At 36.6% G+C, this 26,494-nt stretch overlaps 1 protein-coding gene across 3 annotated transcripts; it reads right to left on the bottom strand.

Annotated features, from left to right (window-relative positions):
* Positions 1-2,668: 2,668 nt before the first annotated feature.
* LOC121249850 lies at positions 2,669-23,706 on the bottom strand. 3 transcript variants are annotated; one of them, XM_041148667.1, is made up of 20 exons: positions 23,339-23,706; positions 23,162-23,237; positions 22,082-22,405; positions 21,646-21,834; positions 21,464-21,547; positions 20,295-20,354; positions 20,055-20,099; positions 17,834-18,033; positions 16,313-16,801; positions 15,870-15,996; positions 15,569-15,766; positions 15,274-15,363; positions 14,716-14,778; positions 14,294-14,368; positions 14,127-14,177; positions 13,755-13,832; positions 12,913-13,047; positions 6,721-6,828; positions 3,529-3,594; positions 2,669-2,868 (listed from the first exon to the last, which is right to left on the bottom strand). In XM_041148667.1, the coding sequence occupies exons 3-20, from the start codon at positions 22,388-22,390 to the stop codon at positions 2,800-2,802; spliced, it is 2,436 nt and encodes an 811-aa protein (XP_041004601.1). In that variant the 5' UTR covers positions 22,391-22,405; positions 23,162-23,237; positions 23,339-23,706; the 3' UTR covers positions 2,669-2,799. The 3 variants fall into 3 exon arrangements, with proteins under 3 accessions (XP_041004601.1, XP_041004600.1, XP_041004602.1); XM_041148666.1 differs by lacking the exon at positions 23,162-23,237; XM_041148668.1 differs by lacking the exons at positions 23,162-23,237; positions 23,339-23,706 and having other exon boundaries at positions 21,646-21,841; positions 22,082-22,223.
* Between the last annotated feature and the right edge of the window lie 2,788 nt (positions 23,707-26,494).

Below are 26,494 nucleotides of genomic sequence, written 5' to 3'. Positions count from 1 at the left end.
TTAATCCGCTTTTATATATTCTAATAATTTTATTTTTATTAACATTACCAAATCTTAAATCCCATAATATGTATAATTAGTAGACACATTTAAATAATAAAAAACTGATATATCACCCTTACAATAATGACGATTCCAGACTTAAACTCAACTGTATAGCCCTTTTGATCCCGTACACGCACATATATTAAATTCCTATGAATACTCAGTACATACAATACATCATTTATTAAAACAACATAACCATATACATAAAATTTGCAAGTACCTTACCCCAAGACATCGCAATATGTGTTGTTGTCCAAGTATAATACGTGCTGGAATGCTTGTTTCTCTTTGAGTTTGACAAATAGTTCTTTATTTCTAGAAATATGTCTTCTTGTTGCACAGTTAATCTACCAAGAATCTAACGATGGTTCTATAAATATTACTTCTAAAACTATCATTACAACTTCCTTAATCTATTTTGTTTTTCTGTTATTAGGAAAGTGTGATTTGTAGTATTCATTATTCCCACATTTAAAATAGTTTCCAAATGGTTTACTTTGCCTCTTTTTCAACTATTTCTTTTCTTGAACTGCTTTTGCTTCGTCTTACTCTGTGTAGAACGTTTTTCCTGAGCCATCATAAGATTAGATGATTCATTCTCTCTCTTCTTCCTTTTCATCATTTCTTCTTCAAGTACCCAAAGTACTGGGAGTGAACACATAGCTACTTTATTTTTACTATATGTTAAGGAAGTAACAATATGTTCTCAAGAAAAAGGAAGATTATTGAATATGGTTGTAACTTGCATTTTATCAGTAAGATGATGGCCAATATCAAAAAATTCATTTTCAATCAATTTCATTTGAAGTACATGATCACTCACACTTTCATTCTCTTGCATGTAAGTCCTATTATACTTATCCAATAATATTTGTATATAACTATTGGATCTTAATCCATACTTGCATTCAAATGCATTCATGATTTTCTTAGCAATTTCATACTCTTTGGGAAAAATGAATGATTTCATAATTCATGTAATGTAAAATCAATGCCCTTGCCCAAGCATTCTATTCTTTGCATTTGTCTATGGTTCTTATGTCGCTTCCAGTTCCACTTTGGCTATTTTCTATATTTTCAAATGGTTTTGGTATTTTTAATGTATATAAGGTCTTTTTTTATGGATTAGAAGAAAAATTATGTACCTTGAAATTTCTTCTATTTAATTTTTCAATCCTCGAGTGATTAATACTTTTCTTTAGTGCCATAAAGAACAAAAACCTTAATATCAACAACAAAATGTAGTAATAATAATAGATGCTTACTATTACAATATTCAAAATGTAGTCATTCAAATTGTAAAATTAAATAATCACTACCCTTAATCCAAGGTGGTTGCCGAGAAATTCTCCTATTATATTTCAAATAAGGAAAATATTGAGAGTGGTTCCTTGATTGAATATTGCCTTCACTCCCCTCAAACTCTCCCCTTTCAAAAAAAATTTATGGCGATTATTCTAAGCAGCATATGCTCTATTAAAATTTGGCACAGAATCAGAGATGCAACAATTTTTGAACAGACCAAATCATGTTTGAAATGACTTAGAACGGTAAAAAATACCAGAAAAACGGGTCGAGAATTTCAAATTTGGGTAAAGTGTAGTGAACTAGTTTCTGGCACGATCAATGACTTGGTATGCGGCTCACCTTTCAACTTGGTTCACGAGTTAAAGATCCAAATCAGATACAGGTTGAACAAATATCTACGGGTCAGACGCCTGGTTCTTTTCCTTTTGGGCTTGGATCCAATCCTTTATTAGCTCACGAGCCTTAGCAAAGTAAGTTGGAATCATAGTTTGTTAGTGCGCCGTTTGGTGCCACTAAGGACTGAATGGGTTTCGTTCAAAACAATGTCGTGTTTCTTCTTACGCACAACCTCTAATATCCTCAGAACGACGTCGTCGATGGTCTTGTGTAAAATGGCATCATCTGCAACTAAAGTATAAGTGACAGACATTGGTAAAACGACGTTGTCATTTTGGGTAGAATCATTTGCAACTGGCTGAACGCCAATGTTGTTTAGTACAAGAAAATTTAAATTCTTATAACTATTGGTCAAAACAAAGTCGTTTCGACCAACAATGTCGTCTTCAACCTCCAGACCCTTAAAAGCCTTGAGTGAAATTCTCGTATTCTCTCTATTCCCACATTTTGGACGATGATGATGCGCGGATTATGAGTCTCCAACACTTTCAAACCCCAGAAGTGGTGAAATACTCCAGCGATCAACCAAAAAAAAAATTTTGGAAGTTCTTGGTTCACCTCTGTTTTGGACACTACTCGTTTGGCCTTTTAAGTGAAACTTTTCCGGTAATTTTTCTCAAAATAGTACTTGGTAACCTTATTTTTCAAATTACTAGTGTACTCGAGCCCTCCCACAATGATTTGAAAAAGCTTTTGTGATAGGTCCGGAAGTCTCCTTAAGTGAATGTAATATGGAAGTTTGATTGTCAAACCAAGCACTTGCCTATTAATAGTCTTTTCTATACAGGAAAACAATCTCTCTATCATGACAAGGCTCTTGATACCACTGATGGAATTTGTGGATCAATTTGGCGAGAATCCCTAAAGCATTGCTTTAAAATGTGAGGACGGGAGATGAGTACTTGGAAGTGGAAAATACCATCGCATTCCATGCCAGGAAAATTTACTCATTATAATTTGAAAAATTACATATAATTAACAGTCCAACGTACCAAAAAAAAAACAAAACGATACAAACTCCAGGCCGGTCAATCTTGTATGGCAGCACTATTCCTTCTGGAAGAAAGAGAGAACAAGATCTGTATGTACAGAGAAGAGTTGTGTGTCCACAAAAAGCTGCTCCATCGGTGACAAACAGTGCGTGAGAAACATGTTAATATGGTTTCTTAGCACTCACAACAATATAGAGCATTCAGAGCAAGGATTGCAACAAGTTGCAACGAGAAAAAAAATCATATTCAGAGTAAGGCTAGATTGGAACAAGTGGTTCTGCAGTTCGTTCTGAGACGATCAATTTGGCTAAAAATGACCAAGTTTCTTCAATCTAACCTTTAAAACTGATATGAACATATATAAGATAAAATAATATCATTCTTCTTAACCAATGCCAGGGCCCTAGGTGGAAAAAGTTCGGCTCGATACGTCTTTTAAGAGCTTTTTTCTTTAATTTTCTTTAAAAAAAAAAAACAGAAGTAGCTCACGCACCCTTTGCGACTTGAACCCAAGACCTCACTTGCCACCCCATTGTTTTAGGGGTGGAAGTGCCACTTGTCTGAAAGGCCACTGGCTCTTTCTAAGACGTCAGCCTTTTTTATTCCCCTTTTGACGTTCTTATGCAGTGAGAGTGAAAATAATGATGATCCTCAAATGGAGAAAAAGAAAACAAAAATCCCATACTTAACATGTTAGCAAGTTAATTCCTCAAATAATGCAGTGTGCACAAAAATAGGCTTACACAAACTAGTAAAAATCATGTTGGATGATAAGGAAACACACCTTCATAAATGGACGATCACGACTAGGGAATGAATCAATGAAACTCTCCTTCAAAAGCAATGATACCTGTGCGGTATAAGGAATTTGTGTCAGATCTCCAGCAACATGTTTTATAGTTTGCTGGAGTTGGTGTTATCAAACAATTGTCTTGTGGCACAAAGAAATCTCCATCCAATATTTATACCAAAAAAATATTAATTTTCACTTGAAATCATCCGTATGGATGAGGTCAAAATTGAAAATGATGCCTCTATCATTAGCTTGGGCTATGGTGTTTGCTTTATTTATTTTCACAAGTTTTGGTTGTACTTTATTGGTGGTAGATCAAACTCCACTCTGTCTGCTCAATGTACCCAATAAAATTATGCACTATATCGCCTTATTTTCCAACTTTGTCCTAAACTTGTCAGGCAAAAAGACGTAGCAAATGCACACACATTCTCTCATTTTCAACCAACGCTAACACAACTGCAAGGTTCCTGAAAAAGTGAACGATGAAATTTTGCCAAAAATTCCTTCGCAAGTTATCACTGAGGCTTTCAAACGCATCCAAGTACTGGTGTCCAATTGAAAGATAGCATGGTCTCGCTTCAAGAACAGGTTATATGTGACGGGCTACGGCACTGGTCATGACATTCTGATCCCTCAGCTAAGTTTTACATCATACTCTGGCATTAATTTCTAAATCTTATCCCTTGCATCTTCAATCTACAACTGAAATATCTTAATAGGTAATGATCACTTATTTCATTGAGCAAATAATTTCTTCGAATAATTTAAGTACCATAACAGACACAAAAGAAGAATAGATATCGAATAATTTGATAAGAGTTTTAATACTACATTCATTGCTCTAATTCCTAAAAAGATGGGTGATGGGTGATGTGGAAATGAGGGATTTTCGTCCTATTAGTTTGGTAAATGGGGTGTATAAGATCATTTCCGAGGTGTTAGCTAATCGTATAAGCGTGGTTATGGACAAGATTATAACGAGGTATCAAAATGCATTTGTGAGGGGAAGACAAATTCTTGACTCGGTTTTAATAGCAAATGAATGCTTGGATAATAGAATAAGAATAGGTAAATCTGGAATTTTAGTTAAATTGGACATGAAAAAGGCTTTTGATCATGTCAATTGGGAATTTCTCCTTTACTTGAGAGATTTGGTTTTGGTGAGAAGTGGTGTTCATGGAGGCTAGATTTTCTATATTGGAGAATGGCACTCCGGTTGGTTTTTTCAACAGCTCCCGTGGATTGAGGCAAGGAGATCCTTTATCTCCTTTCCTTTTTGTATTAGTTGTGGATGCTTTGAGTCGAGTGATTGAAGCGGCTGTGGAAGGGAATTTTTTTATCGGGATTTATGGTGGGCGATGAGTCTCGGGGCAGCATTACTGTTTCTCATTTACTTTTTGTAGATGACACTTTAATTCTTAGTGATTCTAATCAAGATCATCTCCATGCTTTGAGAGCCTTATTATTATGCTTCGAAGCTGTTTCTGGACTTAGAATTAATTTATCTAAGTCTGAAATTGTTCCAGTGGGTACGGTCAAGAATATTTTGGATCTGGCCAATATTCTGGGATGTAAGGTAGCTTCACTACCTATGCGATATCTTGGACTACCTTTGGGTGCTCCTCACAAATATATTTCTATTTGGGATGGGGTGATTGAGAAGATCGGGAGGAGGTTAGTAGGTTGGAAAAAGTTATATTTGTCAAAAGGAGGAAGAGTTACATTGATTAAGAGTACAATGTCTAATTTTCCTACATATTTCCTGTCTTTTTCCTTTGCCTTTGGGGGTGGCTAAAAGATTAGAGAGGTTTTCCGGAATTTCTCGTGGGATGGTAATGGGGAGGAAAGAAAGTTTCATTTGGTGAGTTGAAATAAGATTTGTCTTCCGGTTTCTAGTGGAGGATTGGGAGTGCGGAACTTAAAGCTTTCCAACAAAGCCCTTCTTGGGAAATGGCTTTGGAGGCATATTAATGAGAGAATGCTTTATGGAGACATATTGTGGATGTTAAATATGGGAGGCTGTGAGGGAGTTGGTGTACGAATGAAGTAAGAGGGGTTGTATGGGGTGGGTTTGTGGAAAACCATTCGAATGGGATGGGGGGATTTTGTCAAAAACATTAATTTTAAAGTGGGGGATGGCACAAAGATTTATTTTTGGCATGATACTTGGTGTGGGGATTCAGCTCTTAAATATGTTTATCCTAATCTTTTTAGGATTGCTAGAGATAACGGGGCTGCAGTGGCTGCTTCTTATCATTTTTCTAATAATATGTTTCATTGGACTCTGGAATTCACCAGAGATGTGCAGGATTGGGAAGTAAGTGAAATTTCTGATTTCTTTGGAAGATTATATGATATGAAGTTTGATCAGAACAGGGAGGATTGTCTGATGTGGGTGCCTGCAGAAAATTCCAGATTTTCTGTGAGTTCTTTTTACAAGGTGTTAACCAGTTGTGGCGTTAAAGATTATCCCTGGAAATGTATTTGGCGAGCTAAGGTGCCTAGTAAGGTTGCATTTTTCTGTTGGCTGGCGTCTCTTGGGAAAATATTACCCACGGATAATTTAAGGAAGAGAGGTTTATTGGTGGTTGATTGGTGTTATATATGTGTAAGAAGGTAGGCGAATCTGTTGACCATCTTTTTCTTCATTGTGAGGTGGTGACGATGTTGTGGAATGAGATTTTTGCTAGGAGGTGGGCATTGCTTGGGTGATACCTATGCATGTGGTGGACTTCTTTGCTTGCTGGCAGGGTATTGGGAGGAGAAGAAGCAGTGCGGTAGTATGGAGGATGATCCCCTTGTGCTTGATTTGGTGCCTATGGTTGGAGAGGAACGGGAGGTGCTTTGAAGACAGTGAACGTTCTTTGGGGGAACTTAAGGGGTTTTTCTTTAGTACTTTTAAGTTTTTGGGCGAAGAATCTTGTTCGAAATGGGAATATTTGTAATGTGTTGTTTTAGTTGTGTTCTGTTCTAGCTTATATTAGGTGTACTCAATTATATACATCCAATGTACTTGGGCTATGCCTATTTACTTGCAATAAAATTCTCTTATTAATTATAAAATAAAAAATAAAAATCTAATAGATGCCACCGACTATTACAAAGGACTCAAACCAAAATTCATAACATCCCAATTTAAATCAAGATTGACAAACATCCCAGTTGGGACAAAATACAAACCTTATCATCATTGGACTGTACATTTGTAATTGTGTGTGAACGGAGCTTTGAGCAAAGGGAGTCCAAGTAAGACCTAAGCACCGCTAGGAAACCCTTGGCTGCTTCGACCTGCATTCAAAGAAAGAAACAAAATTAACATAGCACCATAATTGTATTTGCAACATCACTACAAGGTAAGAATCTCATCTTAAAGCATAAAAAACATGACAGATTGGGCATCATCTATATTTGATATGAGAAATATTGTAATCGACGTGTTAAGTATTTGTCTAGGCTTATAATAGTTCCAACCAGACGATGGTCAAATGAAGACGAGCCCAATTTAAAAAAACAAGGCAGTGAAATGAAAGTTCAATACCAAAAATTAGGGATTATTTCCTAATATAATCAATAGCAATGGAGTGATTGGACCACTGACTGGCATTCTGTGATCATATGTAACAGGTCAAACCAGTCAAGGGTGCTGCGGTGCAGTTCTGCAAACATAGGATGCTGATATCTATCTTATCCTGTCAGGTTGTAATCACCATGTTGTGGCCAATGGCAAAAAAAAAAAAAAAAAAAAAAAAAAAAAAAAAAAAAAAAAAAAAAAAAAAAAAAAAAAAAAAAAAAAAAAAAAAGACAAAACCCTAGCAATCACAATCTCACCAATCTCATGTAGTATTAATGGGAAATTATTGGGTGGATTTAATTTTTTCTCTCTCCTCACGTATTTTCTCTCCATACACTTCACCTCTGGTTGATGAAGTGGTTCGTGGGAGACTGAGTGTGTGTTTCTTGAAAGTGTGGGGAAGGATATAGGTACGTTGAATGTTGTTAGTATTGATTTTAAGAACTTTGAGGTAGTAAGGAAGGGAAGATGGGTGCATATTACTGAGAGGAGATGGAAGTGGGTAAAGAACCTTCATTTGGAGTTATCCACGGCATGGTGGTTCACAAGAGCATTAGAGGATTGCTTGAAGTTAGGGAGGGATTTTATTTAGCACACAGAGAAGGAGACAGGGGCTTCATAGCTCAGAGAAGTTCTAATGCACAAGGGGTTTTCATGGCTCTGGTGGAATACAAACAGGGGAGCCGGCGCAACTGCATTATCATTCCTAAGGTAGAGAGGGGAAGGGGTGGAGGAAAATGGTAGAGGTTTTGAAGGAGGAGGGCAGAGAAGGTTGGCATAGTCGTATAAGGAGGCTCTACAGAAACCCAGACCGACGCCTGTTGTTAACACTAGCATGCGTGATGTTGCCATCTCTGCAGAGGCACAACGTAGAGGGGACGATGGCAGGGGAATTGTTTGCCCAAATAAGGAAGAAGTACTTCGGGCACTGGCAAAGATGCAGGCTCAAGTGGGAGCGTTGCAGAGGCAAATGTCTAGTTTAATTCGGCATATAGAGGAGGGGATGAAACGATGCAGAGTGGAGGGCTGGGGGCAGGGATCAAAACGGGGCGGAGCATTAATTCCTACTGGCGTGGGCTGGGGTGGGCTTGGGTCAAGTGCAAGGCCCGTTGGAGGGGTGTTTAAGGGGAAGGGAGTTGGGCTGTTGGAAGGCCCAGACGTGGTGGAAGGCCCGAATCGAGTTTGGAAACCTAAAAGCCGAAATGGTATCGGCATATCGGGAGGGCTTCGCACGACGGCGCCAACTCACACAACGAAGCCACCACCTACACAAAAAGTTTCGCCGGTCCTTGGGGAGTCATCTGGTGGGGTGTCAGAGCCGATGCCGTCACCGGAGGAAGAAGAAGGAGAAAATAGTAATCCGATAAGAGTCTGTGGTGGTTTCGCAGGCGCCGAAAATGGTAGAGGAATTTTTGGGGAGTAAGGTAGGAGGTGAAGGAAGGGATAATGCTAGTGAAACAAGACATGAGCTGCAGATCATTGGAGAGCCAGAGAATGTCGGGCCAACACAGAACACGATGAGGGAGGGTGAGAAATGGTCTGATTATGAAGATATGGGAGCACTGGTGAATGTGAAGGAGGAGGAGCAGGGGGATTGGTCTATTAATTATGTCAATAAGGAGGGGAGTGCAAGTTGTGATAGGAATAAAGGGAGGGCTGGTATAGTTGTTAAATTAAGCCAAAAATTTTGATATGGAATGTAAGGGGGTTGAATGAGATTAACAAACGCCTTCGAATAAGATCATTGTTAAGACAATGTAAGATGGACATTATTTGTTTGCAAGAAACGAAGTTGAAGCTAATTACAAGAAGAACCATACAAAGTATTTGGAGTTGTCAGTATGTAGGATGGTCGTACTTACCTTCGCAGGGGGCTTCAGGTGGTATATTGGTTGTGTGACAAAAGGGTGGTGGAGAATATTGAAGAATTTGTGGGAGAATACTCAATGGGGTGTTCTTTTAAAAATTATGTTGATGGTTTTGTATGGGCCTTTGCTAGGGTGTATGGATCTAACTTAGATCGCGAAAGACGTTTGCTTTGGGATGTGCTGGCTGGTTTATGTTCTTGTTGGAAGGTTCCTTGGTGCATTGGTGGAGACCTTAATGTGACAAGGTTTCCCAACGAAAGATCCAAGGAGGGGAGACAAAATCATGCAATGGTGGAATTTTCTGATTTAATATCTGAGCTAGAACTTATGGACCTTTTTCTTATGGGAGGTGATTATACGTGGTCTAATAACCAAGCTTGGTCAAGGCTGGACAGATTCCTCATATCTCCCTCATGGGAAATGCAATTTCCATATGTATGTCAAAAAAGACTTCCACGGGTATGCTCTGATCACTTTCCTATAATGTTAGACTGTGGAGGAATTCCAGGGGGAGAAGACCTTTTAAATTTGAGAATATGTGGTTAAAGACGGAAGGGTTTGTGAAATTGGTTAGGCAATGGTGGAATTCATATCAACTAGAGGGCACTCCAAGCAAAATATTGGCTGGGCTTTGAAAGTGGATTTAAAGACATGGAATGAACAGACTTTTGGAAATGTAATATTACCAAAAAAAAAAAAAAAAAAATCCTACAAGAACTACAAAGTTTGGAGGGTGTTGAAGATGAGAATGAACGCAAAGGTCAAGTATTATCCGAGTTAGAAAGGTTGATATTAATGGAGGAGATCTTGTGGAGGCAAAAGTCAAGAGCTTTGTGGCTCAAGAAGGGGGGGATAGATGTACAAAGTTCTTTCATCGAGTTGCAAACTCACATAGGAGGTTTAATGCCATAGAGTCCATGACTATAGATGAAGGTATATCCTCAGATCAAGTCATAATTAAAGATCATGTTGCTGAACATTTCGAACGATTGTTGACAGAACCCTATGAATGGAGGCTAAAAGTGGATGGTCTAGTTTTTGAGGCCATTGATCAAAACAACATGACTTGGTTGGAGAGACCATTTGAAGAGGAAGAGATACGACTAGTCGTCAGAAAAATGAACAAGGACAAAGCGCCAGGTCCAGACGGTTTTACTATGGCATTTTTTTAGACTTGGTGGGAGGTGGGGGGAGATGTCATGCAGGTGTTTCAGGAATTTTTCTCGTTTGGAAAATTCGAAAAAAGTTTAAACGCTACTTGTATTGCACTTGTCCCTAAAAAGGTAGGTGCCATAGAGGTGCAAGATTTTAGGCCGATTAGTCTTGTGGGCAGCATATACAAGATAATAGCCAAGGCACTTGCCAACAAGATGAGCACATTGATGGATAAGATCATTTCTAATTCTCAAAATGCCTTTGTGAGAGGTAGACAAATACTGGATTCAGTTCTTATAACCAATGAATGCCTAGACAGCAGGCTTAAGTCGAGAGTACCAGGTATTTTATGTAAGCTGGACATGGAGAAGGCCTATGACCACGTCAACTAGGATTTTCTATTTTATTTGTTAGGTCGATGTGGATTTGGGAAAAGATGGAAGGGGTGGATGATGCATTGTGTGTCAACGGCTTGTTTATCAGTTTTGGTAAATGGTGATCCGGTGGGCTTCTTTAATAGTTCGCGAGGACTACAACAAGGCGATCCACTTTCACCACTCTTATTTGTCCTCGTGATAGAGGCACTTAGTAGAATGGTGTCTGCGGCTGTAAAGGGGGGTTTTTCTCAGGTTTTTCAATGGGAGCTTCTAACCATGGCTCCATCACTATTTCTCATCTTTTGTTTGCTGATGATATGTTGCTGTTTTGTAAGGATAATGCAGGACATATTCAATCTAAAAGCTATCTTTCTTTGTTTTGAAGCGGTATCCGGGTTAAAGATCAATCTTGCTAAAACGGAGATGGTTGCGGTGGTTGCAGTGGGTGCGGTGAGAAATCTTAGTGGGTTGGCCAGCTTATTGGGATGTGTGGTCTCCTCGTTACCGTTAAAGTATCTTGGTCTTCCGTTGGGTGCAAATTTTAAAGCCAAGACAATTTGGGAGGAGGTGTTAGAGAAATTAGAGCGTAGGCTGGCCGTGTGGAAAAAGGTTATACTTATCAAAAAGGGGGGAAGATCACACTTATCAAAAGCACGCTATCTAACCTTCCCACATATTTCTTGTCTTTATTTCCCCTTCCTGTAAGCATTGCATCTAGAATTGAGAAACTCCAACGTAACTTTTTGTGGAGTGGACTAGGGGATGAGTTTAAATTTCACTTAGTGAGATGGGATAAAGTGTGTACTCCCTTGAGCGTTGGTGGGTTGGGGGTTGGGGGTTCACAATGTTAGATCTTTTAATAAGGCTCTATTAGGAAAATGGTTGTGGTGTTATAATCATGAAAGGGAAGCCTTATGGAAAGGGCTAACTGATGCGAAATATTGGTGTGCAAGGGGGGGTTGGTGTTCTAATGAAGGGGGGGGGCTTATGGTGTTGGGTTGTGGAAGCACATAAAGCAAGGGTGGGGGACTTTCTCGAATAATACTAGGCTGTGTTTGGGGAGGGTAGTAGAATCAGCTTTTGGAATGATGTGTGGGCAGGAGATATGGCCTTTAAAAATGCTTATCCTAACATTTTCAGAATAGCGAAAGAAAAGGAAGCTATGGTGGCTGATGTGAGGGTGGTTAGACAAGGTTCACAGGAGTGAAACATTAATCTCACTAGGGAGGCACAAGATTGGGAAGTGAGTGATCTGGTGGATTTTTTCAGCTTACCATTTAAGATCACTGTCGCGGTTCCAACTGACGACATAATGGAATGGAGGCCTTCCAAGAACGGAAAATTTTCAGTACACTCTTTCTATGACATTCTTACAGCTCAAGATAGGCCCTATTTTCCTTGGAAGAACATATGGAGGAGTAAAGCACCTCCCAAGGCTGCATTCTTTGTTTGGACAGCAGCTTTAGGGAAGATACTAACCATGGACAACCTCAGAAGGCGTGGACTCATAATTACGAATTGGTGCTGTATGTGCAGAAATTGTGGAGAAACGGTAGATAATTTACTATTACATTGTGATTTTGCAAGAGACGTGTGGACTTAATTTTTCAGCAGATTGGGAGTCGCATGGGTAATGCCAGAAATGGTGGTGGAACTATTAGCTAGCTGTAGAGGGATCACAGGGACACCACATATTGCAGCAGTGTGGAAGATGGCGCCTATTTGTATTTTCCAGTGTATTTGGAGTGAAAGGAATGATAGATTCTTTGAGGATCATGAACGCTCCTTAGAGGAGTTTAGGAGTTTTTTTTTTTAAGACTTTATTTATGTAGGCCATTGCTTTAGAGTTAAATGATCTCAGCTTCCATGATTTCCTTGTAACAATTTCTAGTTCTTAATTTGGTATACTCATATGTATACCTCCAGTGTACTTGGGCTATGTCTATATTTATCAATACAATTGCTTCTTACTTATCAAAAAATTGTATTAATGGGAAAGCCACAAAGCCATGGGGAACCATAATGGAGTGGTTGCAACAACAAAGCATACTCCTATGAACTTTATGGATACAGCATATTAATCAACTAGACTCCCAGTGTTGTCAGGTTCTCATAGAAGTGATTGCAAACTAAAGCTGCTACTCATGCAATCTTTCTAAAGATTTTCACTATAACATCGAACAATCAAAACAATATAATTCCGCATACCATGTTTTGACATAATGTCTCTTCTAATATAAACGGAGTATCTAGAATCTTATAAACAAGGGCTTCCTGCTAGCCTGTATCCATCAATAACAATAACAGCTGGCAAGAATTGAGAAAAAGAAAATTTGACCCAAGGGATGGAGGATGTGAGGGAAGGAACAGTGAGGATAAAACAGATCAGGCAATAGCATACCTGCACGTCTGTGCATTCATAGACTGGCCGTTTTCTCCCCAAATAACTTTCTCCAACAAGCTTTGCATGATAAGGACTTAGGGAGGAAAGTAACTCCTTTTGTTTTGGCAGTTGAGGTATTGACGATGACTTCACCTAATGCATATGCAATATAGATTAGATAACTTGGCTATGAAGTTTAAGCCAAACAATGGTCCAACTAGATATTGCTCTATCATGGAACTAAACAAGGCAAAGCAGTTATGTAAAGTAGGTACCAAGAGTAAAACATCAAATGTGATAAACATTTTTATAAGTAATCAAAATTTTTTTTTGATACCGTATTATTTGAAAAGTGATTAACAAATATGTAAAAGAAAAGCATGCACCCAAGTGCCCTTTCCCTAGCATCAGCCTTCATGAGTCCTCACCCATCAAAACTATTTGGCATCATTTCTAAACTTAAAGCCACAATTAGATCTCCTCCATGCCATAGATACCAAGAACCCAATGAACATAAACATATTCCAGGATCCATGGGCCTCAGCCCCTCAAGGGTCCAAGACCTAAAAGAAGGATGCTATCCAAGTCTCAACCAATGCCGATCATGAATTAGAACAGAATCTACTGGATGTAAAACTTTGATATGGCGCATCACTTTTCTTTCTTAAATAATAAGTTAGCAATGATTACTGAAACAGCTACAATCTTCTATGAATTTTCTGCATTGCTTGATGACCATGTTTTTCTATAAGAAAAAATTGAAGGAAAGAGAAACTTGGACAATGCATCCCCCAACAACCAGTCTATTTATCGAGTCAAAATCAGGTATCCAAATCAAATTTCTTAAAGAAAATACAAACCTGGTTCTTGTTTATGTCAACGAGAATGACATTAGCCAACTTTGACTGTACTTCATTGGTTTTGTTCTTCACACCGACCTGTATAGGGAAATTACTTTTAGTAATGATCAGGTGTCAAAAACAGTACTAAGTAAGAAAATGATGAGATTCAAAAAAAAAAAAAAACCAAGAAAATGACAAGGGCTGGAAGCCACATTTGGAACTATCTCCTTCGTAAGAAACCTGACATTTTCCAACTGTATGCTGCAGTTGTGAGAAGGAAATGCTGAATCCAACCCACCAAACTTCCATGAAACTATGGTCTATATACGCCCATTTTATTCTGAGTTAAGTATAGAATGATATATTATAGCACAACTGATTAATACTTACAATGTAAGGGACAGGTGCATCCAAAAAGTCCAGCATGTCATTTGGTAAAACCTGGATGTTTATGCACATGATTAAGACCCAAATAGTTTAGAAAAATCAAGTAACAGAATCATCCTACAAAGTATACTTCACTTAAGAACTTCACAGGCAAAAGCATAACTCTATACCGGCATTAGAAGGCTTTGCCACTGGTAGGGACGGATTAATGGGATAATGGACAAAACTGAGGCAGATAAAATTCCCTGTACATAGAAAAAATTTGAAATCCAATAAAATCTCAACAAATGACAAAATCTAGAAGATTCAAATAGAAAATCTACAAGGCTTTAGCAATGAATAACTCATAGGAACTAACAATGACCCCAACACTTAGCATGGATTTCTGCAAATTTGCCCAAGCCCAATCGAAATAAGATATGAATATGAATTGACATGGTATCCCAAAATCATCCTACATGTTTTATAAATTGGGACCAAATAACCATTTCACATTTGTCAGATGATGCCCTCAGCAAACAAAAATAACATTGGTGTAGAATATGCATCTTCCACAGACCATCACAAACTAAAAATGAGGCGAACAACATACCAGATTGGAACAAACGACCACAATCTGCTTCTCCAGTAGTGCCCCTGCAAAAAATGTTAAGACCTGCAAAGTGCAAAGAGAATCAAAACCCATGTTTCAGCAATTATATAAACCATGACAAGCAACACAACTGTTAAACTTCAAAACCTATAGATTAAAACAGCCACCTGCAAACAATGTCACTATAGATTCAACATAAGATGCTGGAAGAAACCACTACAGTTGCCTTGATCATAACAAATTCATATTAAAAATACAGGATATCCATCAAATGTGAGAGCATTATAAGAGAAAATGGAAATATGTGCAGGAGGCTTTAATGTTTCATAGTTTATATTCACGTTGCATTTATTACCTACATAAATTTATTTCTATAAACATATCCCACTCACATGCATACACATCCAAATGGTGCGCAAACAACAACAATAAAACAAAGGCTATTAATTTTTTTTTTTTTTTGGAAAGGTAATCAAGAAGTTTTATTCTCAAAAGCTATTAATTTGGGAGTTTTATTAATGAAATACAAAGATGGGTACAAACTGGGTATCAACTTACATTCTCAAGTCGTAACGAACCACATATGCACGCAATAGCCCATACGGATAATGCAGTTGCTTCCTCCTCCGCCAAGAGTGCACTGTGTGCCTGATAAACCAATAAAAATAAGATGCCATCGACCTATCATGCCTAAAATAAGATGCATTTATTCTATGCGAGTGGAGAGTTGTATTCTGACAAAATAGCTATAGAAAAACTAAAGCCATAATCCACCACACGTGAAGCAGTTAGGTTGAATCTACAAGGTTCTCAGCAGAATCATTTTTTTCAACAAGTTATCAGCAGAATCTACCTCCGCAAACTGCAGACTTGTGCTGCATGATCTCAAATCAATAGTTGAGCCAGCAATGTGTAAAACCATTTCATCTGGTCTGTGATATTCCAAAGGATGCAAGTGCTCCAAAGGATGAAACCTAAGTGTTGAACCTCGGGTAGGGCAATGTAACTGGTAATATTCACATATAATCTGTAATGACCCATTGTTGTTTGCCTGAAAAACAGGGAAATTCAACACTTAATAGGAGACCCAGGATTGTGAGGCAGACAACTTTAAAACATGTAAATAGGCATATCTGAAAATGGCTCATTTGGACCTTAGCCCACTCAAGAATATCAATGAGGTCACTGGGATCTTCCTGGCCAGAGAAAGATGCCTCTTCTGTTTCCGTATCATCAACATCACTTCTAAAATTTCTGTCTTCACTAGGAGAACCCTGAAAACTGCAAACAAAAACAAATATCGCATCTCTAAGCAGTTATCAATAAAAAATAGCACGTCCTAATTAAAATGCATAAAACACAGCCAAGAATCAAATATCATTACTTCCAAATTTGTCCTTGCATGACAGAGTAAATTGTGTTCATGGGCTTAGGGAGGGAAGGCAAAATATAAATAAAAAAGTAACACAGATTTCTGCATGTTCCAGTTAAAATTATCAGTTTTTATTCATTTTATCACCTCAAAAAGGGAAAACAACATGCATTCTGAAGGTGCTATTGTCCCTATCACATAATACAATGACCAAGAGAGATATACCTAGAGGAAGAGTCAGAGCTTTCATACTGATAATACCGCAGGAGAGGCAGAACAGCATTCGGCAAACGCCTTTCTACCACTTGTTTGTTTCCCAAGCAATCATCAATATTCATATCACAATCTTCAGAATGGGCAGCACTAGATTCGCTTTTAGCTGTCACTGTCTCAGAATATGCATCTATAGGAAGGACGCGATTATCAACAATACCTTTCTTCAACAAGCCAAAGTCTCCATCAAGTATTTGATGCTCTTCATGACTCCCATCAGCTCTAACTTTTTCAAGTTTAGACTCTCTTAAACTTAATTCAGAAATTTCCGGGGTTTCGTTCTTTATGTCCTTTGCAGCTCCACAATCCAGTGATTCACAATCTGAATTTGCACCTGCATTTTCTTCCAAGGTTTCTGCCTTCCCACAGTCCTCAGGGGACACCAAATTTAAAAGATCAATATCTTTCATCAACCGCTCCAACCTTTCTTCTGTGAATATGCTACAGGTGAATAGTGAACAATGTCAAGATGACGTGAACAAATATGAAACGGCTATGTTTGGCATTGAATAGTAAAGACAAAGCATCATGTCAAATAGAATTCTACTCACTAGAAACATGAATTTCACCCAATGTTTAATCACTAATTATGTGGACCAAAGTCACACACACAGTGGTTTGTCTTCTGTTAACAACTAAAAACTAGATTTTTTTCCACAAGAGAAATCTAAATACAAAGCCATTATGGAAACACATCTAATTCTGTTGAGAGTTTTCTTAGACAGGAAAACCCAGATGCCAAGTTATATTACTTGTTCTCTTTTTCTCTGTTTCATAGTGATCAAATGAAGCAACATAAAATACCCTTTGGAATCTTTCATGATATGCAACATTTGATGGATATATTGTTGGCTCCATCGAATGATAATCTGGATAGCACAAGGAGTCTAGCTGCTTAAAGAGCCAAGCCATTGTGTTTGGAATAGGAGGGAATTCGAGGGCAAGGAGCAGTCTGCGGGAAGAGATGAAAAAAGGGATTCCGTGTTCTCCTAGTTTCAAATCGTCCTTGTAATACAGCCTTGGGTTCTTTTTCTTCGATTTATATATCCATCCAATGGTGCCTGTTGGTATGCTTTATGTTTGAAATTTGATTTGAAATTTTTTTCTCATCCCTTTCCTTCCTCCAAGAATGGTGCCCACCGGTTAGCTTCCTGGGTACTAGGGTTATGACCCATTGAAACTTGTACTGTTTAAAGCCACTAAATATCAAACATCATATGTGGTTCTGTCTGACAGTGAAGAACCCCATTGTTAAGCAAGCTTTTCTTTTTTATCAAATAACATACATGAACTTAAATACATATCTTTTTTTATCGGAAAACAAAATTTTTATGAACTTAGATATATGGCATATAAGATGAATGTTAAAACATATATTATCACGTTCAAAATATGCAGCATGCACACACATATACACACAACTTCTTCTGATGGCAACTCCTACTTAAGTAAATTAATCACATACAAACATACCTATTCAACACACCAAAATGCAATTCGAAGAAGGGAAACCTCGAAAGAATGCAATAACATCTCCTTGTGGTCAATATATGACGGCTTAAAGATGGACGGGAAGGCAGTTTGTCTGAAATCATGGAAAGCAATCCAGAGGGCTTTTGTACTAGTTCATCAACTAACACACAGCACCCGTACATTGTTGAATCATCGGCAACCTACGAAAAAAAATGCATAGGTTTGTAGCAAAGAGAAAACAAAAAAAGAAGAGTGAAATAATTTTAAAAGTATATCAGCCAGAGCCACTAAGAGTAAAAAGCAAAGAGTCCTGCTTTGGGCCGGATGTGGCATAAAGTCATTATTTACACCCTCAAATGGCAAACTACCACACCACCCACTCATAATTTTCCAAAAAATCTGAGACTGGATTATCTGCCAAATAAAAATTTCCCCTTGATTGATACAAGTTTTCAAACAGAACAGATTTTGTTTCATAAATATTAAATGAAAAAACCATATTTCGTATTTTTCTATGCCACTCTGCATCTCCATGTTGCGGCCCCACTTCGCTCGCCGCCTCTTTATGTTGCACCACAGAAAAAACCACCCATCCATACTATAATTTTGCAATGAAACCCATTTGTGAAAAGTGCAATAGGCCACAAGAGTGAAAACTGAAAAGTGACGACATTTATGGAACCAAATCCAATTGTTTTGTCGTTCTTTGATAAACAATGGGAATCATTCAATAGGCCACAAGAAGCAGTTATATATTGCACTGATTTTGCTTCCAAACTGAAACCATTACAAGGTGACGACACATGAAACACGCTAAAAGGTGAAAAAACCAGTAGAACAAAGGACAAATTCTTACAAGAAGATCGCAGAATTCTCTTCCAAGAACATGAGAGAAAGCACTTCAAACTTCCTTTGAGATAAGAAGGAGAAAGCGAGATAATCTAAGTTTGTAAAGTATTGGTTTTGAAATTCCCTTTTAACTTTAAAGATTACAGGACTTTCCCTTATTATCTCCTTGATGGTTTGTGTAAGCCGTCACTATCTCTGTCCGTCTCTCTACTCTGTTCCTCTCTCTCTCTTTCTCTCTCTCTCTCTCTCTCTCTAAATTTCAGGAATGATCTGGTGTAACTGCTTTTTCTTCCAAGAAAAATAGGAAGCCTACGCGGAAGCTTTCCATTGGGATGTGTAAAACCATACTTCTACATCTTATCTGGACTAAATTAAATCTCAAAAGTAAATAACACAATTATTTAATCCTCTCAAATCTTGCTTGCCTTCAAGAAGGAAGTTCTCCACCTTGAGCACCATATACAACCCCAAACAATCTTTGAACATGACTCAATATGCCAGTTCATTGCAAAATCAGCAACTTCAAAACATATTTTGTCCATTGTAATAATGGTAATTTTCCAAAACATGTGACTCATGAGACCTATAACAATTCTCCAATTTAAATTAATTTCTCCCCAGATGATAACATCCTTCCTCCAAAATAGGCTATAGCTCCTTTTGGGATCTTCAGAGAGGTTTCAGAACTGATGTTACCATTACTCAATAGATAGATAATTTATTAGATAATGCAATCATCACTTATAAAAAAATTAAATAATGTAATCATCAATAGGGTATGAATCTCAGACATTATTGATAATACTGGCCAACTGGTGCTAACAAAGCTTAGTAAACATCGACACAACAAAGATTTCTGCACTTTTTTGTGTACATGGATTGCGCCTTCTGCACTTTTTAACAAAGACGTCTTACTTGTCAGAAAAATATTTCTGGCAGTTTTAGCACTAAAAAAGTGTGTGCACATGAAATTATAAAAGCACACGGTTCAGCATTGGTGAAATAATGGAAGTTGGACTAAATGACCATGGTACTCATAAGTCAATAAGCTAAACTCAAAAATAACCAAAGAGCAATTGTATAATAGAGGAAACCCAACTTGATTAGTACACAATACAAAGAGAAAACACTAAGAAAGAAAAGGAACCTAGGTAGAGTTCTAGACCACAGAATATAAAAAGCAATCTCCTAAATGAAGATCAACACTGTAATTTAAATTATCAAGAACTTCATCGCCATCCCAAGAAACATCAATGTATAGGCCAAACAGCAGATTTTGAATGGTAACAAAGCTTCAGAATTCTTGTTCAGGCCAAATGATACTAACACAAACAAATGAAAGCAACAAGATATAATAACATCAGTAGCTCACCTGTAACCGGAATACAAAGGAGAGATCACTTTGTTTAAGGTGTTCCTGCAATATAAACAAGAAACAAGTCGATCAAAATTTTTTCCTCAATTATACTTGGAGCTATTAAAGTTACAAGTTGAAGGAAAAATACACCAAAACTTGGTAAACTTGAATTATTAACATGTGCAAGTAAGTAACATAGGCATAAACTGACTGATGAAAAAAACTACTTATAAAAAAAAGGGTAGTATTAAATACCTGCCCGAGAAGAATTTCATTCATTTCACTCATGGAAGGAGTTCTCTCAATGGCATGAACCTGAAATCACATACCACCAAGTTTTAGAAAGACCTGCATAGAAGTTCACATCTACTTTAAGAACAAACAAAAGGAAAATCTACTTTGGGTATAAAGCAAATGAAAAAGAAACAAAATTAAAGACTAAACTCTCAGGCCAGTCAAGTACATGGATTCAATAAAAGTTCCTAGATCCCTCCTTTACAAGACCAAGAACTCCCATATATTAAATGGCTAGATGAACTACTTCACTACAAGGGCCAGTTACATCTTCACTTCATCGTTGGATTTCTGATATTCCACAGTGGTATCGCTTCCCATTAAGGTAAGAATATCAAAAGCTTAATAACAATTTGACAACCTATGCAAATTACCCAGAGTTTCCAGTTAGTCCTTTCTTATCTTTTGTTGCAATTCTTAAGAGAATTGGAAGAGGTTCAAACTATCAGGAAAGCAATTGCAAGCATAACTAGAGCAATATCTTAAATGTTTTGAGGTTTTTAAATAAGAAAATTTTTTGGGGTTTTTTCAATGGATAAAATCATTTCTATTTGAAAGGAAGGATAAAGAAACTATCCTTAGTAAATAGGCAAGAGTACAAGCGAATGGCTTTAAAAACATAACATTTAAATCTCAAAAAGTCCTTAAAATCCATGAAGGTAGGAAAGGAATTTTCTTTTTGATAAGTTGAAGGTAGGAAAGGAATGACAACAGAAAGATGCTATGCAGTAAAAAAGGGAAAGAAAGGCAGGATATTTGAGGGGTTTCATGATAATAATTTTCATTCCTAGTGAACCGGGGTGCAATTCTATGGACACGCTCCAGAGGTTACCAACTTCCCTCAAATTCCAAACTTCCATGATGATTCTTCTTGTGTCAGTGAGATGGAAACTGAATAAACTTCACAATTCATAAACTACTTCCTGTGCACTTGGGCATTGCCTAGTTTCATTCTATTCAATAAAGATTCTTACTTATCAAAAAAAAAAAAAACTTCACAATTCATAAATTCACAAAAAGGCAGCTAACTTAAAGTCATGTGCAAAAAAAAAAAAAAAAAAACATAGCTCCTAACTTTCAAATGCACAAACTGATCATTCAACATATGATCCATTAAGCATACACCCAACCTCCAAGCCTCCAGGGAAGCAAAATGAAAGAAGATCTTTGTATTTGAGAGGCAGCTCCTTTTCTGGAGGGTAAACAAGTAAGACCTAAAAACAGAAAAGAAAAAAAAAAAAAACTCATGTCAAATGCTTAAACAATAACCAAACGGAAATGAATTCAAAGTTTTGATAAGAATACTACCCACCTGAGGTTCAAGGCTGGGTTCCACACGCGATTGATTCTGAAAACTTAGTGCGCTTCGCAATTTTCCAGAACCTTCAGACCTTCTGGCATTGTATAGCCTATCAAGTGCTTGAATATCACAGTTGGGATGAAGCCCTACGACTACCATGCCCTCAAAAAGCCTTGTTGGTTCCTTTAAAGACCTATGATCCTACACACTTGTAGATGATAGATATTACAGAACTACTATAGATAAATGCACAGTGATAAAAGAATTCAAAGCACAAACAGAGACACAATCACATTCCTATAACAAACAACTTGATGAAACAAATGGGATGACCTATTTACATCAAATCAAACTCAGAAAGCCCATTAGTAACAGCTTGCTGTTTTCCTCCATTGAGGTGAATTAGTAACATTAGCATAGAGAAGTCCACTGAAACAAAATAGCATACCAAATATTGTAACTGAAAGCTTGCCCACTGACGCTTTTGGCTAGTCAGAATTTCGGGATTGTAAGTTGAACTTCTAACTTCGGGAGGTTGCGAGAATCCTTTTAGCACTCTATTAACTTGACGCTGCAGTTTTTGAATTGTGCTACCACCAGTATCCTCTTTCAAAGAATATACCACAGATGGCCGTGGCGAATGAGCAGCAGTGGCAGCAGCCGCTGCAGCAGCAACAGCTCTTGCAACATCTTCCGTTGTCTGCATGAAGAATGAAGCACCCCATCCTGGGCTACCTGTATCTTCATTATTAGCCATCCTAAAATCTTCCCCCTGCCACATACATAATAACAAGATAAACTAGAATACAAATATCTGCAAATGCACAAAGTTTGATATTCAAGACCTTGCAATTACAACTGACACTGGAAACTCAAAGAATTAGCTTGGCAACAGACGATCGATGTTAACAATTACAGCATAGATTTTTTTTCTTTACTAAAATTCTCAGGAAACTTGTAAGCTGTACCTGTATTCGAAGACAACATAGAAAACTATATCTAAATGAAAGGGAAAATCACATTTCAACTCCTGTAGTCACTTCAGAACTGTTACAATATATATATATATATATATATTATGCTTATAAGCAATATTTGGACCTTCCCAACGAATCTTGAGATTTTCAATACCCATTGCATAATCTAAACTGGTAAAGAAAGGATTAGCAGAAACTAACAAAAATATTCCTTTTTTTTCTTTTTCGATGATCGAAATGATCCAAAACCCAATCTTGTGCATGATTACTTCTAGTTTCGCTGCATACCTGCGTGTGTATGCATGTATATCAGGCGTATATACAAGTATATGTATATAGAAATTTTCATAAAAGCATCTGACTTATCTAGTGATCAAGACGCAAACTTGAGCGCAATTTAATGAAACAAATTTAAACGATGAAAAAAACAAAATTTTAGATGTTTGGTGAGTTAATTCTCGTTCTATCCAACTCTGACAGTCACACAAGTTCACAAAATTCCAAAGGCGAAAAAAGCCACACACAACAAAAAAAAAAAAAAAACATCTTACAACTGAACGAATTCATGAAACCCACGAAATTAACGTCACGGCAAACCAAATAAAAAAGGAACTTCAGTATCCGTGTCTGAAAGCGAAAAAATCAACCAGAAACGGATTGAGTGAAACGCATAAGAACAAGAGATATCACCGAGGAGAAACAGAAACATAATAAAAAACGAAGCTCACCTTTGCACAACCTATAATTGAAAAGTTTCAGAGATAGCGAATAAAGACGGACAAGAAGAAGAAGTTCAGGCGGCCATAACAAAGCTCTGCATCTGGAAAAAAAAAAAAAAAAAAAAAAAAAAAGTCCACAGAGAGAGAGAGAGGGGGAAGGGGAGACGGAGGATGCGTGCCAAATTAATTGACTAAAAATTAAAAGAAAAAAACGAATGAAGGTGTTGAAAAATGGCTGCGGAATTGGAGAGCAAAGAGGACCCACGGCCTTGGCCCTTGGGTGCGTCCAAACTGCAATACAATGAGAGGAAGGAACCAAGGAAGGAGAGAATTACGAGAGGACCGTCAGTTTCTGTGCGACTCAGTGCCATCGCTACGCTTTGGTCATTGGTGGGTCTTATTAGGATTAGAGCTCCTGTTTGGTAACGAGGTTTTGCTATTCTGCCCCTTTCATTTTCAACCATTTTTTTTTTAATCACTTTTTCAACCATATTAATTAATGAATCTACATGCACGTCATTTTCCTATCATATTATTATAAATTAATATTTATATAATTTAGTTTTAACATCATGAATCTCGTTGTATTTCATGAGGTTCATTAAATCGGTCGATTCTCCTCTTAAAATTTTAGTTAACGGTAAGAAAGGATTTCATAGTGTTTGATATTATGGAGTTCATGATTTATAGTTAATATTAGATATATGTTTGGTCTACACAAAAATTTAAGAAAGAAAAAAATTATTAACTGACAATTTTATAAAAAAAAAAATTATTAACTAACGTGACTTAATGTAATAAGCAGATCTGATTTATAAGTGATAATGTTTTATAGTTTCATGAATTAGATGAAGTTAAACCAGTTTCTAAATTAAGTTAGTTTATAAATTTTGTATAAACTTAATAATTTTTTCATAATAATCAGTAGCTGAAATTTTGTGTATTTCTTTTTTCAATGGATGGTGCCAACAAGTGAATTTCGCTCTATATTATGAAGATAATATAGTAATATTTATACATTTGTGTATATCAACACTAAATTCTAATTGGAGGATGGTGAAATGTCATGGGTGTGAGTATTTGTAACCTGTTCACCTTTTTTCCGACTTCTTAATTTTTAAGAACGTCTGTTTAAATAGTGAGATAAGTTAAAATAATATTAGATAAAAGTTAAAAGTTAAATAAAATATTATTTTTTAATATTATTATTATTTTAAGATTTAAAAATATTGAATTATTTATTATATTTTATATAAAAATTTAATAAATTTGTAATAATAATAAGATAAAATGATATAAAACAGTTTGACTGTCTAAACCTAAAAGATTAGGAATAGTCCTTTTCATATTTATTCACGCCACGTGGCAGGCGGTAGTGGGGATTCGTTTTAGACTTGGGGATTGGTACGTGGTCAAAGATGACGAGAGAGTCAATTAGTTTTTTCATGATTTTATGAATTTTTTCTTTATAAAAATAAAATAAAAAATTAGTTTTTGAGTTATGATGCAGCATGATGAGGGGGAGACATAAAAATGTGGCCTTTTGCACTCGTGTCGAGAGAGTGGACCCAAGTTGATGGCTAACATCATTTTACACAACAATGATACTGTTCTACCGTCTGGGTATCCTAACATTCCTACCAAAAAAAATTAACAAAAAATAAAACAATTAATGATGTGTAATTCTTTTATAATTTTTTATATGACTATATTTTAAAATTTAAATATTTTTATAAAATATTATTATAAAAATAATATTATTTTATAAAAATATGAATAATACTATGTGTAAGTTCTAAATGAACAAATTTCATGTAAATCTTTTATAAAAAAAGTAAGTCTCAATAATAAAATATAATTTTTTATATCTTTTTAAGGTGATATTTATTTTTTTATAAAGATTTATGCGATATTATTTTAGAGCTTCTACAAATCATTTCTCGTTATTCTAATCATATGCTAATACTATATGAGATTTTAATAGTACTATTTCCACTTACTTCATGTTTTGTTGCGATTAGATTAAAAGCCTAGATTTTGGGAAAAGCATACATTCAAAAACATAAAAATAAAAACGGGGTTGGTGGTTGGTGGCATGGGAAGTGAGGATACATCACTTGAGAATTTCATTAAAAATACTAGGAAGTCGGCAAATTAATCAATAATTTGATTCTGTAGGGCAAAGTCACAGTTTTAAAAATTAACCAATAATCTTTGTTTTTGGTTGCAACTATTTTTTTTTGAATTAAAAATTTCTTCATTTTGAGCAACGAGAAGAAAAGGGAGAAAATAATTAAAAATGATATTTACAGCTATAGATTGTGTAAGCGTCACACACTCTTTTTAAAAAAATAAATAAATATTAGATCCACATGAAAAAATTAATTTTTTCGCGATAAATCTTACTCTTTTTTAAAATGAAAGTGCGACACTTGCGCAATTCATAACTGTATCTAATATTATTTTAATTTTTACATATCTCAACTGTTTGGTCCAAATGCCTAAAAGGGTTTAGTACTGTGTTTATTCTATACTCGCACATAATATTTTTTTTCAGTAAAAAGTTAAAAATGAAGCAAACAACGGTCAAATTGACCTATTAATGGTAGTTATGCATCCCGTCAACTTTTCAAGCTGCTGACTTTGTGGCACTAGACCCATATAATTGGCAGACTGCAAATTTCCTTGGAGATGATCAAGATATAGTGGAAAAGTGAACCATCAGTTGGAGAAAAGGGGAAATAAAAACACAGAAAAAGTCATTCTTGGTGGTTACGAGAGAGATTTGCACACACTGTTGGCGAATGAACAAAAGCTAAAATCTGAAAGTTGGATTCAACTATATATTGGTGACTATGGATTAGACTCCAGAGACAGACAGTTTTATGACAGAAAACAACCCCATGCAGTTGATTCCCCTCGGAGGTTAGCCTATGGACACTTATGACCAACCAAGCAATCAAATCTTCCTGTCAAAACTCCAACTTTAGAGCTCTTGCTTGCAGAAAGCAGCATTCAATTCAGTATTATTGAGCGCTCTCTCTGCTCTCTCTCTCTCTCTCTCTATCTCAGCTGCAAAAAAATCTTTTGGTGCCGACCTGAGTACTAGCTAGATCTACACTACTCAGAGGGGTGTGGGAGGTTTGCGACATTGCACGTGATGGA

The sequence above is a fragment of the Juglans microcarpa x Juglans regia genome, chromosome 2D (assembly GCF_004785595.1).
Source record: "Juglans microcarpa x Juglans regia isolate MS1-56 chromosome 2D, Jm3101_v1.0, whole genome shotgun sequence".
Classification (NCBI taxonomy): domain Eukaryota; kingdom Viridiplantae; phylum Streptophyta; class Magnoliopsida; order Fagales; family Juglandaceae; genus Juglans; species Juglans microcarpa x Juglans regia.
Note: the sequence above shows the minus strand (reverse complement) of the source record. Positions and strands in the feature narration are given on the sequence as shown.

Coding starts and splice junctions, on each gene's coding strand:
- LOC121249850 (XM_041148667.1), bottom strand. CDS start 22,390: ATGGCTAATAATGAAGATACAGGTAGCCCAGGATGGGGTGCTTCATTC. Junction 21,835..22,081: donor GCTTTCAGTTACAATATTTG/GTATGCTATTTT, acceptor ACAAGTGTGTAG/GATCATAGGTCTTTAAAGGA. Junction 20,100..20,294: donor ATGAAATTCTTCTCGGGCAG/GTATTTAATACT, acceptor TTTATATTGCAG/GAACACCTTAAACAAAGTGA.